The sequence below is a fragment of the Myotis nattereri genome, assembly GCF_964212035.1.
Source record: "Myotis nattereri genome assembly, chromosome: 16".
NCBI classification, from domain to species: domain Eukaryota; kingdom Metazoa; phylum Chordata; class Mammalia; order Chiroptera; family Vespertilionidae; genus Myotis; species Myotis nattereri.
Window position 1 is genome coordinate 14,748,667 of NC_138091.1, and position 19,380 is coordinate 14,768,046.

General features: G+C 53.1%; 1 protein-coding gene across 1 annotated transcript in view; it reads left to right on the top strand.

The window, feature by feature from the left end:
- The window catches only part of LOC308532645 (myosin-13), a gene marked incomplete at both ends in the record, with an annotated part of 49,529 nt that extends 34,076 nt beyond the window's left edge, over nucleotides 1–15,453 (top strand). The window contains 14 exons of the mRNA XM_081110169.1: nucleotides 1,759–1,885; nucleotides 1,970–2,088; nucleotides 3,744–3,940; nucleotides 4,522–4,705; nucleotides 5,063–5,228; nucleotides 5,956–6,080; nucleotides 6,996–7,304; nucleotides 7,387–7,590; nucleotides 8,930–9,055; nucleotides 9,347–9,517; nucleotides 11,641–11,745; nucleotides 11,822–11,917; nucleotides 13,340–13,474; nucleotides 15,283–15,453. Coding sequence (XP_080966295.1) covers nucleotides 1,759–1,885; nucleotides 1,970–2,088; nucleotides 3,744–3,940; nucleotides 4,522–4,705; nucleotides 5,063–5,228; nucleotides 5,956–6,080; nucleotides 6,996–7,304; nucleotides 7,387–7,590; nucleotides 8,930–9,055; nucleotides 9,347–9,517; nucleotides 11,641–11,745; nucleotides 11,822–11,917; nucleotides 13,340–13,474; nucleotides 15,283–15,453 — 2,235 coding nt within the window. The remainder of the gene's footprint in view (nucleotides 1–1,758; nucleotides 1,886–1,969; nucleotides 2,089–3,743; nucleotides 3,941–4,521; nucleotides 4,706–5,062; nucleotides 5,229–5,955; nucleotides 6,081–6,995; nucleotides 7,305–7,386; nucleotides 7,591–8,929; nucleotides 9,056–9,346; nucleotides 9,518–11,640; nucleotides 11,746–11,821; nucleotides 11,918–13,339; nucleotides 13,475–15,282) is intronic.
- Between the last annotated feature and the right edge of the window lie 3,927 nt (nucleotides 15,454–19,380).

Here is a 19,380-nt window from a genome sequence, read left to right on the forward strand (position 1 = left end):
CTCTGTGTGTGGCCAAAGCAAAGAGGTCCCCGGAGAGGAGCCGTGGGCTCCTTGATTCAAGAGGTGCCCTGGCTGGTGAGGCTCAGTTGGTGCACTGAAGGGTCTCAGGTTCGATTCCCAGTCAGGGCACATATGCAGGTTGTGGGTTCCATCCCCAGTCAGGCTCCAGCAGGAAGCCACTGATTGGTGTTTCTATTTCTCTCCCTCTCCCTTCCTTTCTCTCTAAAATCAATCAAAGCATGTCCTCGGGTGAGGATTTAAAAATAATGAGCTCAGAGTTGTCCTTGAGACTGCTCGGCTGGGTTAGAAGATGGGGTGACCCCAGACTGGGGCTGTGGACCTCCTGCAGAGGGCTGCCCAGAGGTCGGGGTGTCTGTGGAGGGAAGGAATGGAGAGAGGATCAGAGAATTAGGATGGTCTCCTTGGTGCCTCTTGCTGCCTTTATTGAGCTTCTGGGTTCACACTGCTCATTCAACCCTTTTATTTCTTCCTCACTGCAACTTGTTTCTCTCTCCCTCTCTCCTTGTAACGTAGCCATTTTCCCCACCTGTGTCGTTTTTCCCCCTTCCCTTGAGAAGTGTGTCTGTATGTATTCTCTTTCTATTTCTCCCTCCCGCCCCGCACCCCCCACCCCACCCCCAGCAAGCCAAGCCAGGTTGCAGGATGGGTGAGTTACAGGAAACTCCAGGATCACCCATGTGCTGTGCCCATAACCAGACCCACCCTACTGCCCCCCTATCTTAGCACCATGCTCTCAGTTCTCATTTTTAATATTCAGTGGAAGAAGCACTTTATAGTGCCTTATTTTTTTAAATATATTTTTATTGATTTGAGAGAGAAAGGGAGAGGCAGAGAGGGAGATAGAAACATCAATGATGAGAGAGAATCATTGATTGGCTGCCTCCTGCACACCCCCTACTGGGTATTGAGCTGCAACCCGGGCATGTGCCCTGACAAGGAAGCAAACCATGACCTCCTGGTTCGTAGGTCAATGCTCAACCACTGAGTCACACAGGCTGGACTATTGCCTTATATTTTTTTACGAGGTTCAATCCTTTGATTTTTCTCTTTGTGAGTCCCCATCCCTTTTTTGACTACCCCCGAGTTAATGATTTCACACCCCTAAGTCATCTCCTCAAAGATGCCCTGAGCTCTTTCCTCTGAATCTAACGTCCCTGCCTCTCCTGCTGTCATCTCACACTTTGCAGCCTAAGGACAAATACATGCTCAATATATTTATTTTATGTTTATGAGGTGGGAGGGGAGGGACGAGGTCTACAGCATATGCAAGGTTTTTAAACAAACTTCACGAAAAGACAGGACAGCCAGCGGCTGCGGGAGGGGCTCTGGCGCGCGGCCGCCACCGCAGGAAACTTTTTGTGTAATTAATGAGATGCTCAGCACTCCCACCTGATTACGCTGCTGCAAACAGACGCATCAGGAGGTCATGTTATCGACATGGGAATAGAACTGCTTATGTTGTAAGGAGAGCCCGGGGCTCCTTTGAGTGGCGTTTTCTCAAAGGTCTGTTCACAAATCACTAAATACTTGTCTGCCAGGGCAGGCTGCTCCCAGCTACTGGTGATTAAGCAGCAACCACAAATAAAAACACAGCACAGATGAAATGACTTTTTAAAACTTTCCTCTGTGCGCTCTCTGTATTTTCATCTAACCTAACAAGAAGCTAATCTATCAGACAGCCTGGGCCACTCCGGACACCAGCAACCCATTTCCCACTCACGTTGGCTTGTTTTTAAGAGTAACATGGAGAGACTGTGCCGGACTGTGGAGGACCAGTTTAATGAAATCAAAGCCAAGGATGACCAGCAGACACAGTTAATCCACGATCTGAACATGCAGAAGGCGAGACTGCAGACCCAAAATGGTGAGCCCGGGCGGGTCGCTGCGGTGCCGCGGGCCACGGGGGGAGGCAGGCACAAGGCTGACCGGGGCCATGCCCGTGCGTTAGGGGAGCTGAGCCACCAAGTGGAGGAGAAGGAGGTGCTGGTTTCACAGCTCACCAAAGGCAAGCAGGCCCTCACCCAGCAGCTGGAGGAGCTGAAGAGGCAACTGGACGAAGAAACCAAGGTAAGGACCACCGTTCCTGGGATGGCAGCGCCGGATAGCACCTGAGAGCCGGGAGGCCTCAGAGCTGGTGGGAGGCCGGGTGCCGCGGGCCTGTCCTCTGCCTGCAGTGTGACAGGAGCCGGGTCTGCGAGGTGAGGGGACCTTGGCATCGGATCTCCTTCCTCAGCCCTAGAAAACTCTTCCAGGTGCTCCATCCTCTGGGGTTCCCTGTCCCCCCAGGGGGTTCTGATGCACTTCCCTCTCCAGCTAGGGGCGTCCCCTTCCAGCCCTCCCCACACACACTGCCCTGGCTTGACCATCCCTGCCTTTGTGTATTCTTTCTGCCCAGCAATTCATCCGGCCCCTCGAGATGGCCTCTTCTTTCTTTATCACACTTTGTGCAGCCCCTGCTGCAATACCCAATTTTAAGCTGCCCTCCTCCGAACAGACTACATGATTGTAGAGGCTCCCCTGGGACATCTGCATAAACATGAACATCATCATCATGTTCTTGATGCCAATATCTAGCCGTTTGTGTTCATATTGCAGGTCTCCCACTGATCTGTAAACTCCTAGAGGGCAGGAATAATTCCCCACCGTAGTTGTAAAGAGCAGGTACAGTGCACAGTAGGACAGAGCACACAGCAGGTGCTTCGTGAAGCTGCTCCTTAGAGTGAGAATCCAGGAGTCCACAAACGTGTGTAATTCTAATTCTGAGGGCCGCGTGCACTGGCGAAGACTTCTGGAGCCATCTTTTGGCAATCTCTCACGCTCTGTCTAAAAAGGAGCCAGTGCTACATTTGTCTCCGTCTTTCTGTTGTATGGAAAGGGCCGGGGAGCAGTGAGAACCGGAGCCTGATGGGGTCACGAGAAGGTCCGCTAACGGAGCACGCTGTCCTCCGGCCAGGATACCATAGCCGCTAAGTTCTCCTCAGCAAAATCTTGTTGTTTATTTGTGTCTTTAAAAGGATGCAGATGTACACATTGCTGCGTTTGGTGGTACCACAAAATGCTTGTGACCGGGATGGTGAGCGCTAAACCATCCGGGGTCCTGCCCAGACAGGGAAGCGTGTGGAGGCCTCCGGGCATGTCCTCCTTGCAGGAGGAGGCAGAGTATGGAAATGGCACAGATCAGGTGCACGGAGGTGGGGCAGCAGCCCACGGTGGCACCGAAGATGCCTTTGAGTGTTCATGGTCGCAGGGCTCCACTGCATTGTATCGACCTTTGTTTCAATTCTTCTGATCACATGAGGACGCGGTCTCTGCTTGGGGACCATCTCTCTAGCACTTGCTGATTTACTGACCAGCACCTAGGGGGCAGGCCCTGGGCACAGAGCCACGGTGGCCAAGTACCTACCCACGGAGAAGGCGATGACGCTGCTTTGCCGCCGTTGGTTGATTCTTAGGGGCGCCTTCTCATCGCGGCACATATTAACGGTGTTCCATCTGCTGTAGTGCGACAGTTTGCTTTTAAATCAAATATAATTAAATGTAACAAAGGAGTCAGCTTCCTAAAAATTAAGTACATAAAATAGGCGATGCGCTGTTACAGCCAAGTTTGGGAAGGCAGCAAGGAAACGATTCGACTTGGGGAAATGCTGGTTTACGTGGCTATACCTTACCTTGGGAAATGGCCAGATATTTTTTTGCCATTTGTCACCCCTGCGATTCCCCAGGCCAAGAACGCCCTGGCCCACGCCCTGCAGTCCTCCCGCCACGACTGTGACCTGCTGCGGGAACAGTATGAGGAGGAGCAGGAAGCCAAGGCCGAGCTGCAGAGGGCGCTGTCCAAGGCCAACAGCGAGGTTGCCCAGTGGAGGACCAAGTACGAGACGGACGCCATCCAGCGCACGGAGGAGCTGGAGGAGGCCAAGTACGGCCCCAGGTTACGTAGGAGAGGTGACCTCAAGGCACAGGTGATGGAACAGAGAACCGACCCTTCCTGGAGCACCCCTCCTCCCAGGCCTTGGGTTTTCTGAGCATTCACATAGGTGCTCCTGTCCCTCCTGTGGGGACTGTCCATTCCACCTGGCTCCCTGGTGCCCACTCTGTGACCTGCGTGGCCACCAAGCTCTTTGGGGTCCTTCGGATGTTACTTAAATCCTCTCTATTCATCAAACTCTAGGTCTTGCTCTTGTCAAATTCCAGTCCGTGTAAACCAGTGGTTCTCAACCTTCTGGCCCTTTAAATACAGTTCCTCATGTTGTGACCCAGCCATACAATTATTTTCGTTGCTACTTCATCACTGTCATGTTGCTACTGTTATGAATCATAATGTAAATATCTGACATGCAGGATGGTCTTAGGCGGCCCCTGTGAAAGGGTCGTTCGACCGCCAAAGGGGTCGCGACCCCCAGGTTGAGAACCGCTGCTGTAGACTGTGTGTTTCTCTCCCGATGTAGCCCTTCTGAAATAGTGCCCCTTTGCCAAGGGCGACACGTCTGGTTCTCGTAGGAAAAAGCTGGCCCAGCGGCTCCAGGAAGCGGAGGAAAACAGGGAGGCCGTGAGCGCCAAGTGCGCGTCCCTGGAGAAAACCAAGCAGAGGCTCCAAGGCGAAGTGGACGACCTGATGCTGGGTCTGGAGCGGGCCAACGCCGCCTGCGCCACCCTGGACAAGAAGCAGAGGAACTTCGACAAGGTCCTTCCTCCCGCGCGGCGGCGGCGGCGATGAGAGCCACGGCCCTCATGCCCGCGTGCGAGATGCTCACACAACCTGCCCAGCATGGAGGCCCCGTCCGGGGAGCTTGGGGATTGGCGGTGTCTCTTTACTTGGGTGACGGTCCCTCGAAAAGGGATTCTCTTCTTAGTTAAGGCTAATTCTGTTTCCTTTGAGATGAAAACATCCTCAAGAACACAGTGGATCACGGTGGGGGTGGAGTCTCTGCTCTAGAAGGGGGCCCTGTCTCCCTAGTCCTAAGGATGGAGGGGTAAACCGCGGTGTTGCTGACGGTCCCTCCCCCCTTCCTGCTCCCCACATGCCCTGCGTCACCCCCAGGTCCTGGCAGAGTGGAAGCAGAAGCTGGATGAGGGCCAAGCTGAGTTGGAGGCAGCCCAGAAAGAGTCCCGGTCACTGAGCACTGAAATCTTCAAGATGCGGAACGCCTACGAGGAGGTGGTGGATCAGCTGGAGACGCTGAGGCGGGAGAATAAAAATCTGCAAGGTGAGCCCTGGCCGGTGCGGCTCAGCTGGTTGTAGCGTTGCCGGGTACACCACAAGGTGGCAGGTTCGATTCCCGGTCCAGGCACATACCTCGGTTGTGGGTTCCATCCCCAGTTGGGGTGCATGCAGGAGGCAGCCAATCAATGTTTCTCTTTTTCTCTAAAAAAATAATAAAATTTAAAAATCTGCAAGGTGAGTTCTCTGCCCACCACAGGTGTGTAATAGTCCCCCTCTCGTCCAGCCACCCCTCCCCCATGTGCCAGAGCCACCCCCGGACGCCTCCTCCCTCCCACTGCCCACCCAATCCCCACATCTGCTCAGTTTTCCACGAGGCCTGAGGCCTCCTGTGGAAGGCACAGTGGCAGAAAGTCGCATCCTCACAACCAGGGGGCACAGTGGGGTGCTAAGGTCCCTGTGGGAGAACGTTTCCCAGATTCCGTCTCAGTTGGCATGTGGTCCTGTGCATGGCCCCCACACTTCTCCCCTCGGTCCTCTGGGCCGCTGCAGCGCTTTGGGGAGTTTGGGGCCACACGCTGCTCTTTCACTCGCTCTCTGCACAGCTCAGGTGCGGCAGCCCACCCCCGCTGCTCACACCTCACCCCGAGGGCTCCGCCTGCTCTCTCCCACCTAAATGTCCTGGTGAATCGCCCGCCCTAAGCTGCCTGGCCAAGGCCTGCGCTGTCCCTCGGAACCTGTCGCGCAGCCTCAATCAGGCCTGTCCTTTGCAGAGGAGATTTCCGACCTAACCGAGCAGATGGCAGAAAATGGCAAGCACCTGCAGGAAGTGGAGAAGACCAAGAAGCAAGTGGAGCAGGAAAAGTCGGACCTCCAGGCTGCCCTGGAGGAGGTGGAGGCAAGTTCTGGGACGCAGCACACGGGAGCTCAGGAGGGCGGGTTCTGAAGGAGGGGCCAGCGCACCCCTGGGGGCCCCTCCTGCAGGGAGGCCCCGGGAGACAGCTGCGCTCTGCTGCATCCTCTGGGGTCCTCCTGTCTCCCCTTTTGAAGATAAATACATTTGTTTGTTACATCCTCAATGTTTCCTCTTGGGAAGCAAGAAATCCTTCACCAAACATCTGACAGCCGGCTCTGAAGCCCTCGTTTTTAACCGTTGCACATGATCACCTCTGGCTACTGGGAGTCCTGCACTGACCACATACTCAGCTGCAGCCAGTGCAGGGCGGCGCTCGGGAAGTTTCTAGGGAAATTTGCGTAAATTTGTAAAGTTTCACAGGATAAAGGGAGAGCAATTGCCCTGACATTTTAGAGAATAGGTTGGCTCCCGACTTATAGCCTTATTAAATAGACACACTCAATAAAATGTTCACTAATTCAAAGGGATTCGCTGTCCCCCTCAAGACCTGGTTGTTAATAACAAAGTTTTAGTTCTAGTTTCATTACTAGAAGGGACATTCAGGAGCAATTCATTTGAGCTTCTTGAGTGTTGTTCTACTCATCTGTAAAATGGGTGTTATTATCATACTCATCCTATATAATAAAAGGCTAGTATGCAAATTGTCCCCTTGGGAATACAACCTACCTGAGTTAGACTGCTAGCTATGACATGCACTGACCACCAGGGGGCGGTGCAGAACAAAGGAAGGCCCTGGCTGGCAGCCGGAAGGCCCCGATTGGCCCTGATCGCTGGCCAGGCCTGAGGACCCTACCCATGCATGACTTTCGTGCACTGGGCCTCTAGTTTGATCATAACAGTGGAAAATACACATTCAAGTGCCTATAGCACTTCCGATCGCTCCTGTGTTTTTATCAGGGCTCCTTGGAACACGAAGAGAGCAAGATTTTGCGTGTCCAGCTAGAGCTGAGCCAGGTAAGATCCGAGCTTGACCGCAAAGTCACGGAGAAGGATGAAGAAATCGAGCAGCTAAAGAGAAACAGCCAGCGGGCGGCAGAGGCCATGCAGACCATGCTGGATGCGGAGATCCAGAGCCGGAACGACGCCCTACGGCTAAAGAAGAAGATGGAGGGAGACCTCAATGAGATGGAGATCCAGCTGGGACACTCCAACCGCCAGCTGGCGGAGACCCAGAAGCACCTGCGCACAGTCCAGGGCCAGCTCAAGGTGACCGTGGGGCCTTTGGGGGAGGGGGGTGGCTGGGCCCTCGGCCTGTGGACTCCGGCCTCACCCCTGCTTCCCCCTGCAGGACTCCCAGCTGCAGCTGGATGACGCCCTGAGGAGCAATGAGGACCTCAAGGAGCAGCTGGCCATCACGGAGCGCAGGAGCGGCCTGCTGCTGGAGGAGCTGGAGGAGATGAAGGCAGCCCTGGAGCAGACGGAGCGGGCCCGCAGGCTGTCGGAGCAGGAGCTGCTGGACGCCAGCGACCGGGTGCAGCTGCTGCACTCCCAGGTGCAGCCGGGGTCCCTCCACGGGGCCCTTTCCTCCTCTGAGCATAGACGGTCATGTGTGTTGTGGGAAGTCAGAGCAAGGAAGGGTGAACGACTGCATGAAGGGGCTGGAGAAGGCCTCACGGTAGAAGCCATAATCTTAGAAAGTCAGGATTGTCGTTCAAAGTACTTATTTTTGTCATTTTTATGAAAAGTTTTTAAAAGTTCCTTTTTATAAACAAATAGAGAATGCAAGCAAAGGAACAGAAGAAAAGTGCTAACCATATTGTTAACATTTTAAGACTTTTCATGCTAAGCCCTGTTTATGTCCATAAATATTATATTTTTTGTAAAAATGGGATCAAACATTTTGCAACTTATTTTCATTTAGCAATGTGTCATGGACATGTGTCTACATCTTTAGAGATTTTTCTATTACTGTTTTTAATGGCAGAAAGATAGTCCATTTTAGTTGTGTATTATGGCATTTTTATCTAACTAATTCTCTATGATTAGATGTTTTATATCATTCCCCCCCAAAAAATTACTATTAGAAAGACTGCTATGATGAACTTCTTTATAATCAAGTTTTCACATATATCCATTATTATTATTTTCCTAATATTCCTAGAAATAAATAAATTCCTAGAAGTAAAACTTCACGATCCAAACAGTAAAGACATTTTTAATATACTGTAAACTGATCTTTAATTAAGTCTCAATTTTTATTACCCATTGGGAGCTCCTTCCTATAAATTCTCAAAGACCTTAGCTATTATTTTTAAAACTTGACCAATTTTATTGTTGAAAATATTTCTTTTTAAAAAATTCTTATTTCTTTCATTACTGAGGCAGAATATTTCATCATATTTTTTGCCACTTGGATTTCTTCTGTTGTGTCTTACCTATTTGTGCTTCTTGCCCTTTTTGCTTATCGATTTGTTTTACGTTAAGACAGGGAATATTTTTCAGTAATAATCATTGCAAATGTATTCCAGTTGGTCCTCACTTTTGCAATTCCATTTATGGTATATTTTGATCATTAGAACTATTTTTCATTTTATGTCACTATGTCAACAAATCATTTCCTTCTTCTAACACCTTTTTGAATAATCTCTTCTTCCCCAAATATTTGAAAGTCCATTTTTATCATTTATTCAATTATTTCACATGCAAGTCTTGGGTCTGTCCTGGGACTTTCTGTTTGGTCAAGACCAAAACAGTGTCTCGCACACCCCGTGTGACAATGAGGAACGGAACCTGACCATGGTTTACACCCTTCCCCACCAAGCCCTCTCCCTCCCAACTGTTTGACGTGTCCAAGGATAACCTACCCTTCTGGTATCTGATTTTCCTTGTAGAACACAAGCCTGATAAACATCAAGAAGAAACTGGAAGCTGACATAGCCCAGTGCCAGGCAGAGGTGGAGAACTCTATCCAGGAATCCAGAAACGCAGAGGAGAAGGCCAAGAAAGCCATCACGGATGTGAGCGCCCTTCTTTCTCTTCAGAGACGCCCTTGGGAGAGAGGGAAGGGGCTTCTAAGCCCGGGCGTGACACGCAGGTTCCATCTCCTTAAGACCTAGGTCCGTCAGGGGTGGCTCCCTGAAGAGATGGCCTAGCAAAGTGGGGGAGGGGAGTGCAACGCACACTCCGTGGCGGCTGAGGGAGGGAGGCACGCATCAGCACACACAGCACCAACCTTAGCATCTTGCGGTGCTCCGGGCAGGGGTGGGCTGGGTGGAGGGCCCACGGATGTTTTCTGTGAACTTACCCAGGCGGCCATGATGGCCGAGGAGCTGAAGAAGGAGCAGGACACCAGCGCCCACCTGGAGCGGATGAAGAAGAACCTGGAGCAGACGGTGAAGGACCTGCAGCACCGTCTGGATGAGGCTGAGCAGCTGGCCCTGAAGGGCGGGAAGAAGCAGATCCAGAAGCTGGAGAACCGGGTAGCTGGCCCGAGGGGACTCCCCCCAGAGTGATGCCCAGCTCCCGGGCAGAACCCCCGTCTGGAAACGTGGGTGGTGGGAGGGTGGCCACTGGCTGAGCCGACTGCAGCCGTAGCTTGAGGACCTCTTGCAAAACTGCCTGTGAGCCATGCATCCCACCGGTTTCCTCTCCGCCGATCCCTGCACCCCAACTCACGCAAATCCACTGCGGACTGCTTCTGCCTCCATAACTGCAGGGCGGTGACATTTGTAAATGTTCACATTCTGGTTTTATAGCGTTTCAGACCCACACAAATGGGGTGAGATACAGTTTACAATTTAAAAAGTACACGTTTTAGTGGGATTTAAGTTTTGGACCAACCTCCACTCTGATAAATAGTGGCCCATCCTGTGTAAAACCTGGAGTCTCCCTCCGTCTCCCACTCCTGGATCACCCCCTCCCCTGACTCCCCCATCTCTGAAGGCATCTGGGGCATCCCTGGGAGGGCGGTTGGCGCCTCCTGCGGCCGGTGCACCGCGTCAGTCCCCACACAGGGCAGCCCTGCGCTCTGCCTTCTGGGAGTATACTTTGTGGTTGTTTAGTTTCTTGGCTGATCGGCCCCTTTGTTGCTTGCTTCCCTTTAGGCCTGTGATGGTTTATTTAATTTGTTCTTAAAATGGGCTCCACTACCAGTTAATATTTTGAAGAAGGGTTGTGAGGAGGAGGTTGTCAGATGCCTCTTGTCCCCGGGAGAAAGGAAATGAGAGAGTGGGAGGGGAAGAGGAGGAGGAGGCGACCGAGAGAAGGAGACCACTTATCCCAGCAGGAGAGACCCAAATACAGTCATTCTCCCGGCCAGCTTCCCCCGGAGGTGGTCCCAGCACGGGCGCACTTGAAATGTGAAAGGGTTTTTTTGGCTGGGAACGACACAGCATGAGCAGCGAAAGTCAACACCGGGGAAGCTGGGGCTTCCAAAAAATATCTTTCCATGTTGTTTTTAATTATTTCCAGTCCTATTCTATTAACACAAGCTCAGGCCTGCCCTTCTCGTGGCTCCTCCCTCGAGGGAGGAACTCGATCCCTTGCCACCCTCTGATTCTGTGATTCCTGGGTTGGCAGGGTCCCTCAGCCAGCCTCCACCCTCCACCCTCCCTCACCCCGCAGGATGAGGAACCTTAAAAATCCTCCCATTGCCAGCTGCCCAGTTACCTTGGTTTCATAAACCTTACAGAGGCCTGGAGGGCTCGCCCTGGGGAAAGAAAGTTTTGTAGAACCTGAAGGAAGACAGCTCCCAGGACCCACAGGGTATGGGAGGGGGTGGGATCCTGTTTGGAGCGGTGGCCAGAGGTGGCCTTTTCCACTGGTAGTTTACAAAGCTGACCTGGGGAGTCTGCAAGCCCAGAGCCGCCCCTGTGTGTGGCAGCGGGATCCCCAATGGCTGGCCGCCACCCCACGCCCCACTTCTGGGTTCTCTCTGATCATGGAGTTGGGGCCACAGTTGGTGACCTGAGTTCTCGACGGCTGTCCTCTGCCGTCAAGACTTCAGGAAAGGAGGGCGCAGCTATGAAATTAACACCACCCGTGTAGTGCCATATCCTCTAAAAAGTACTTCCACGCCTTTTGTGTAATCTGATCCCCACACTGGAGGTAGCCCGGGCAGGAATGACCATCTCCACCCCAAGTACACAAAACCTCATTCCCAGTGCGGAGCTGCCTTGCTTTGGCTCACTCAGCGGACCCGAACTTGAGCCCCTGGACTGCTCCTGGCTCTGGTTCTCGCCGGGACCCCGCTGCCTCGCTCGGTCAGGAGCCGGGCCACCTGGAGCAGCCATGCAGCCTTCCCTGAGCCTGCGGGGCAAGTCAGGCTGAGGCACAGCTCTCGCCGGGCTGCGTGGCGCCCGAGGAAGCGGCTTCCTTGCAAAGCCGGACCCGGCAGCTGAGCTGTGTGCACCTGAGGCTGCCCCTGCCCACAGAAGGTGCCTCGTTCTCATTTGCACAAAGCCCGCCGTGTGCACGAGTGCTGGCCTCGTGAATACACGTGGCTTCTGATCCTCCAAGGAGACCCTGAGATCACCCTGCAGGACAGGCACCCGGGTCCGAGAGAGCCTGGCGGTCTGGCCTGAATCCACGTTTTCTTTCCCAGGTGAGGGAGCTGGAAAACGAGCTGGATGCTGAGCAGAAGAGGGGAGCCGAAGCTCTGAAGGGCACACACAAATACGAGCGAAAAGTCAAGGAGATGACTTACCAGGTAGAGGCTGGAACCTGGGTGAGTGCTCGGACCGGAGGCGGGGGTGGCCGAGCCTGGAAGGATGCTCTGTTCGCAGGCCGAGGAGGACCGCAAGAATATTCTGAGGCTCCAGGACCTGGTGGACAAGCTGCAGGCCAAAGTGAAGGCGTACAAGAGGCAGGCCGAGGAGGCCGTAAGTGGGGGAGCTCTCGGGGGCCCACGCCGGTCTGAGTGTCCCCCAGCCTTGCTGGGAGTGTGTTCCCGTTTCCTACAGTCCACAGAGCTCAGGCGGTTTTTCACAGGCCATAAAGCAAGAACACCTGTACCCTCCCTCCCCCGGTCCATGTAACACATCCTGCCCACCTCCTCCTCTGTGCCCTTGCCTCACCCCATGTGACCAGCTTCCCCCATCCCTTCGCTGGGCCTCGCCCAGTTCACACTATCCCACCCACCCCAGAGCGTCTTAGCCCACCTGCTGGCCTCTCTTCACCCTGACTCCCTAACCACCTCAGCCCACCCCACCAGCCCTCCTGCCCCTGTGACCTGACCTTAGACACTTCATCCCCCTCCCCTCCCTGGCCCCCATCCTCCACACCACCACTCCTGCTCTCCCTGAGGTCCCCCCACCTCCTCCTTCCTGGCCCTCCCTGATGCCCATCTCCCCAGTCCTTCCTTTTTGATCTGCCCTCGATCAAACAGGGAAGAAATGAAATGGGCTGAAACCGGCATTTCCCAAAGTATCTCCTGGGGACATTGGGTCTGAGGGGTGTCAACAGCAGGAAGCTGGGGCTGGAAAGGGGAGGGGGGTATTTTCTTTTATAGAAAAGAAATCGATTGAAAATGCTGGGTTTAAAAACATTGAACTGGTTGCTTTACTTCAAGGATTTCTCGGATTTTGTAGGGAATATGTAATTGGCTCTGCAAAGTGGAAGAGGCATTCTAGAATGTAGCATTTCCCACCCTTCATGGGCCTGGGCACCTTGTTCGTATATGCAGAGCTTCCCACAGGACCCGTGTTCAGAGGAACAAAACGGGGGGGACCCTGCCCTCGATAAACACCTGAACATGTGGCTTCTCTCCTTGTCCTTTCTCTTCCCTGCCCAGGGGGCTGGTTGGTTCTATCTTGACATGAAAGGGACAGATCTGCGCTGGTTACATAGCAGGGAGACGCGTGCTCCTCGCATTAGAACAGTGGCAGCGGGACTGGCCAGCCTGGAGGGGCCCAGAAGGCCACCTTTGTCAGGAACCCTTGGCTAATGCTGAAATAGACCCAGACAAGGGCCTGGCCATAGGCAGATGATGCTGGGAGCAGGAACAGGGCAATGGGACTTGGGCCATTGGTCTCTGACACCTCCAGGTGCCAGGGAAGGACTCTGGACTTGGGTCTCTTTCAAAAAGCTGCTGTGGGAGAGACGGCATAGAAAAGGGGTGCAGGGACACAGGGGTGCAGGGTGCATCCTCACCCCTGGATTGCTCAGCTTTCTCTCCCCTGGCATCAGTGAAGCTGGGACCCAAGCTGTCCTGGTTCCCCAGATCCCCAGAGGCCTGCAGGGACTGGGGGCCTCAGAGCCAGAGTAAGGGGCTGCCTTGGCCTCCCACCCGTCTGTCTTCTCAGGAGGAGCAGGCCAACACGCAGCTGTCCAGATGCCGGAGGGCCCAGCACGAGCTGGAGGAGGCCGAGGAGCGGGCAGACATCGCCGAGTCCCAGGTCAACAAACTGAGGGCCAAGAGCCGAGATGTTGGGGGCCAGGTGAGAGCAGACTTCTTCCCTAGACGTGCTGGGCCCCAGGAAGGGTTCAGAGGGTATCTGTGGGTGCCTCTTCCCTGTGCTGGTCGTTGGCTCACAGATGTCGCTACTTTAGCCAGAACCCATGGTTCTAGGCTCCAGGAGAAAAGCAAGGGACCAGGGGCCACACATCTTATCCCTCCCATCCCTCCCTGTGGCCACAGGCCCTGCTTTCCAGGGGGCGGACTCCTTCCCCGGGGCTTGAGGGCCTTGCTTTGGTCATGCATCCGTAATATTTGTCTGAGCTTCCAGCCCTTGCAGCCGCCCCACTTGCAGACGACACTCAGCCTCGCCTTGGGTTTGACTCATATCCTGTGTACGATTCTTTTCTCCCACAGAAGATGGAAGAATGAGGCCCTCCTGATGCCTGTTGCCATGGGCACCTCCAGGCGAGTGGAGGGAAGATATTGTGAGAAATAAATTCTCCCAACCACTCAGACACTCGGCTCCTCTGTGTGTATTACCGCGGCCCGTGGCTCTCCCGTGGGCTGCCTTTTAGATCCTCGCCTGATCTCTCCTTCATATAAAGACAGTAAGGAATGTGAAAGGGGAGGCTCCTTGCCCCGAGCAGAAAGGGGAAGTCCAGCCCATTGCCAGATAAATCACTGGCCTCCATAGCATCTCAAAATAAAGACCCTTTCCGGTAACTATAGCACATGTTCTTCCTGGGACTCATGATTCTTTCCAATTCAGTCCCCCATTTCTCCCTAAATTTACAGACAGGGAAACTGGGCCAGGATGGACGTAGTCCTCTGACTGTAGTTGTTCAGGGCAGGGTGGAGCGTAGGCCCAAAGATCAGAGACTCTACCCAGGGCTCTTTCCTCCAAGCAAGTCTGCTTCTCGTCCCATCCCTCCTGGGACCACGTTACCCGCCTCTCAGACCCACCCACAGCTCCCAGGCAGCGGAGAGGTAGTAGGTGCTCTCAAATGCTCAACTGGACAGGGGCCTGTCTTGCAAACTTTGCTCCTTCCTCTGGCTGGGGTCACTCCTCTCGACCTGGCTGGATCCCCCTCACGATGCTCGGGGCCCCCGGTGAAGGGAGCAGGTGGGCCCCAGGAGCCACTAACTTTCAGACTCAGGCCTGAGGCTGGGACCAGGCACCTATGAAGGAGCTACTGCTAGTTTTAGGGCTCACTCCCAGGCCCAGGGATCCCACGGATTCTGATTATGCTGCTTTGCTTACCCTGAAGGAGCGGGATTAGGAGCCAGCACTACATTTGAGTCCCAGCCCGACCACTTCATGCCTGTAGCTGTGTGGCCTGGGGTTGGTTACACGTGTTCTCTGAGCCTGACGTGCCTCCCAGTGTGGTCAGAGCACGGGCTGTGGGTTCCAGCAAACCTGGATGGAATGCTGATGCTGTCACATACGACTGTGTGGCCTAGGGCAAGTTAGTCTCTTCCTTGAGCCCCAATGTGCTGATGGTGTGAGGCAGAGGTCATAGAAATCGCAGCTGCACTGGGACACTGGCTGGGCGGCAGGGGGCAGGGCTTCTTTTAGAGGCAACAAAAATGTTTCACAATGGATTGCTTGATGGTTGTATAACTGTGAATTGTGTCTCACTAAAGCCATTAACTGATAGTAAGTATTGGGTTACTGTGTCCCAGGCAATGAGACTAGCAGCCTCCAATGTCTTAGACTAATCCTTCTAGAACCTCCTTTCCATCTCATCCCCAGCCCACCCCTGCCTGACTTTGACACAGCAGGGCTGGGAGCTGAGGGCTGGCAGCAGGGTGCTAACAGGAAATGATTCTGAGGTCAGGTGACCTCAGATGTCTGGCATCACCATTATCACTATCATCAGCATCCTCACTATTGTCATCATCATCATCATCATCATCATCATCACTGTCACTGCTATCACTTTCATCATTTCCATCCTTACCACCGCCACCACTGTCATCACCATGGTCACCACCATCATCGTCATTGCTGAATATTAGGAATGAAAGAGTCTATTAACAATCATCTCTTTATTCTCCTCAATTTTACAGGCAAGGAAACAGGCCATTCTCAAAGTCCGGGTACCAGTCCCTAGGTCAGCCCTCCTGCCACCTCACCACATCGCCCTCCCAATAAGAGCAATGATACCATATCATATACACGGATCGATTTTGTGTGATGCTAAGTGTTCAAATGCCCATTTTCTCTGTTCCAGTCTCCCAACAAGCCCATCAGCAGTGTGGCGGTATCAACACCTTCATTTTCTAGAGGCGTTGCAGACCGGGTAGGGTGCCCAGTGTTGAGCAGGAAAAGAGAGGCCAGCTCTTCAGACTCACACACAGGCAGAGTCTCTGGAGGGAGGGTTTTCCTGTGTGTGATGATGCTGTGGTGGTAAGAGCCCTGGGTGCCAACCCCTGAGTCCCAGCCCTGGCCCACCACTCACTATCTTTGTGATTTGGGGCCAATTCCTTCATGACTTAAGGGTCAGCTTCCTCACGTGTAAAATGGGTATAACAATGGACTCCACAGGGTTGTTTTGAGAGGTAAATAAGAATATTCAAGAAGTGCCCTTAGTCTAGAGCAGGGGTGGGCAAACTTTTTGACTCGAGGGCCACAATGGGTTCTTAAACTGGACCGGAGGGCCGGAACAAAAGCATGGATGGAGTGTTTGTGTGAACTAATATAAATTCAAAGTAAACATCATTACATAAAAGGGTACGGTCTTTTTTTTTTTTAGTTTTATTCATTTCAAACGGGCCAGATTCGGCCCGCAGGCCGTAGTTTGCCCACGGCTGGTCTAGAGCCCGGCCTACAGTTAGCACTGGTAACCTGTTATCATGATGGGGTAGGGGAGACATGCCTGGGACACAGTGGAGTGTAAGACAGGGTCCAGATGGACATCAGTCTGCGGCTTGGGCTGTGTCTCTCAGGAGCTTCCTCTGGTTTGAGGAGTTAATACTCCATGCAGTTGGAGGTCATCAACCAAAATTCCTATGGTGTCCCTCCTCCCTGGCACCCAACAAAAGCAGGTCTAACTTCCATCTGCTCAAGTACTCCCCCCCTTCACCCGGGGCTCCCCAGGAGGAAGCCACCCCCAAGTGTCTCTGCACTTACTTGGCCTTCACACCCCAGCTCCCAGCCCCCAGACCTCTGAGTTACAAGAGAAAGAACATTTCTACATCCTTCATAGTACATAACAGTGTCTTATGCGATAGAACAGCGGTTCTCAACCTGTGGGTCGCGACCCCTTTGGGGGTCAAACGACCTTTTCATAGGGGTCGCCTAAGACCATCGGAAAACACATATATAATTCCATATTGTTTTTGTGATTAATCACTGTGCTTTAATTATGTTCAATTTGTAACAATGAAATTGGGGGTCACCACAACATGAGGAGCTGTACTAAAGGGTCATGGCACCAGGAAGGTTGAGAACCACTGCTATAGAAGAATCCCAATTATTGAATGGAGAGATGAATGAATGAATGAGTTAATGAATGAATGAATGAGACACTTTCCTACCTAGGCGCCAAGTAAGCCCTGGAAATGATAAAATAAAGATTTTATTTTATTTTATTTTTATTTATTTTTTTTTTAGTTGGAGAAAATGCAGGACAAAATCAGGGCTTGTCATTAGAGCACAGTATTGTACTCAGAGAAGAAAAATAAAGATTTTAAAACTTTTCTGAGAACTGGAAGAAAGAGGAGGGTATGAACACGGGGTTCCTATGCTGAGTGTTCTTTCTCAGCACCCCCATGGCAACCGGAAACCAAATTCAGGCCCTGGGTCTTGGGCTGGGTACCCCTGGGGTGTTTGAGGAAGAGACTTCACAAAGATGGGGGCAGGTGGAGGGGAGTCACAGGGGCACAGCAGCACTCCAGGTCTGCTGAAGAGGGAAGGAGAGGGGACTTGCACATGGTGAGACAGTGCACAGGAGGAAAGATTGGGCTTCTGTCTTGGCACATCCTACTTTCCAGGAGACCTGGGTAAGTCAGAGAGTGTCTCTCAGCCTAGGCATGAGCTGAAAGCCCAGCACTTCCTACCTGCACGATGGTGGTGTTGAAAGATCCCTATGGGATACTGGGCAGGTTTCCTCCACTACATAGCACTACCCAAATCGGAGAGGGCATTGTGGCTGTCTTACTAACAACAGAGATAATAATAATGATGCTGTTGTTGTTGTTACTATAATTATTATCATTATTATTCAGCAGTGAGGCCTAGCCACCAAACCTGGACTCTGAACCCTGGGCCTTGGAGAGCAACGCCTACCCTGGCCTACCGGCCCCTTCAAAACAGAGCTTTGCTGCCACCCCCTGGCTGTGGAAAGACAGGCTTCATTATGCAAAGGACCTTGAGAGGACGCTCCTAAAGCCTTGACATTAGACAGAGGTCTTCCTGGAAATCATGGTCACCTGGCCAAGACCCCTGGTCTGGCAGATGAGAGCACTCAGATTAGTGATAAGGTCGGGTAACCCCTCAGGATATAGTTGGAAGGAGACACCCAGGTCTCCCAAGCTCCCAGGCTCCCCAACCAAGTTTCCATAGAAGAGGACTCCGAAGAATCTCAGATGGAGGCTAGGGCTGGCTGGGCAGTGGACGGTGAAACCGTGCCCAGGTTCTGCTCCCCAGCCCTCCTTTTCCTGCCCTGGGAACTTCTAGCAGGTGGGACAAGAAGGCAGTGCACCTCCATAGACGCCCCTGCCCCCAGCAGGGCAGGTGACCAGGCCTGAATGTTTCTGGGGGGAAGGCGGTCCATGGCAGTTCCAGGAGGCCCAAGACAAAGGATCAGGGTGTCCGCTCCCCGGCGAGGTACCCAAGCTACCTGTGCCATTGGACCCTGCAGACCGCATCTACCTTTTCCAGTGGCCCAGGACTGGCACAACAGGCTTCCTTGCCCTCTGGCTTTTTGGGTGAGTCCAGCCAATGGGGAGCTGGGATAGAAGAAGCAGAAGGAAGGAGAGGGAGGTCAAGGGTGTTTATCTCCCGAGTCCCTCCTGCAGTCAAAGGTCCCATTTCCTGTCAAGTGTCCCACTCCCCCAGCCCTCTCTCTCCATCTCAGTAACTGGCCCCCTCACCCCTGCTTGCACCTCAGGCCTAGGGAAGGTAACAGAGTGAGCCCCGAGCTATTGTGTCCCTGTGGCTCCCCTCCACCTGCCCCCATCTTTGTAAGGTCTCTTCCTCCAACACCCCTCGCATGCTGCTGATCTGGGTGCGCCATCTATTTCCTGCTGGAGCCTGACTTCTGCAGGACCCCTGCCCGGCACAGCTAGCTCACTCTCCATGCCTCGTTCTGTGGAGCAGGTCCAGCTGACCATGCAACGTAGGCGTATTCCCGCCCTGCAGCCCGGGGACATCTCTGGTCATGAATCGCAGTCAAGTTAACAACACATGCAGTCTCACTGCGCGTTTCAGACTGGCACAGGCCCTCACCAAAATCAAGCTTTTAGGGCTGCTCCCAGGCCCCCGACTTTGTTGAAACAGCTCTCGAGCCCACGAACAAGCAGCCGTTTCCTCTGGGAGCTGAGCGGCACCATGGTGCCCTGGAACCAGCTCCACCCAGCCCAGAGGAGCCAAAGCATTTTTAAGGAATTTTGTGAGTCAGTTTTTATTAAGGGCTAAATCACATAAACTTACAATGAGATAAATTATATGAAACACAAAGGTAATAAAAATTCAAAACTCATAAGTCCCGAATTATGTACTGCATTTGATCATCATCTATGCTCCGGAGGATAGTTACGACGAGTACGCCTGGTGGGGGAAATGCCACCGCGGGTGTGCCACTCTCGCCGCGTCCCCTCTCCGCACTCACTGATGTCATGGCGGTAGCTTGCAACAGGCCAGGGTGGAAACTTCACATCACAGAAGCTGGCAAACACCACGAAACCGGGCTTTTTATTTGTTTGCTTGTTAAACATTCACCA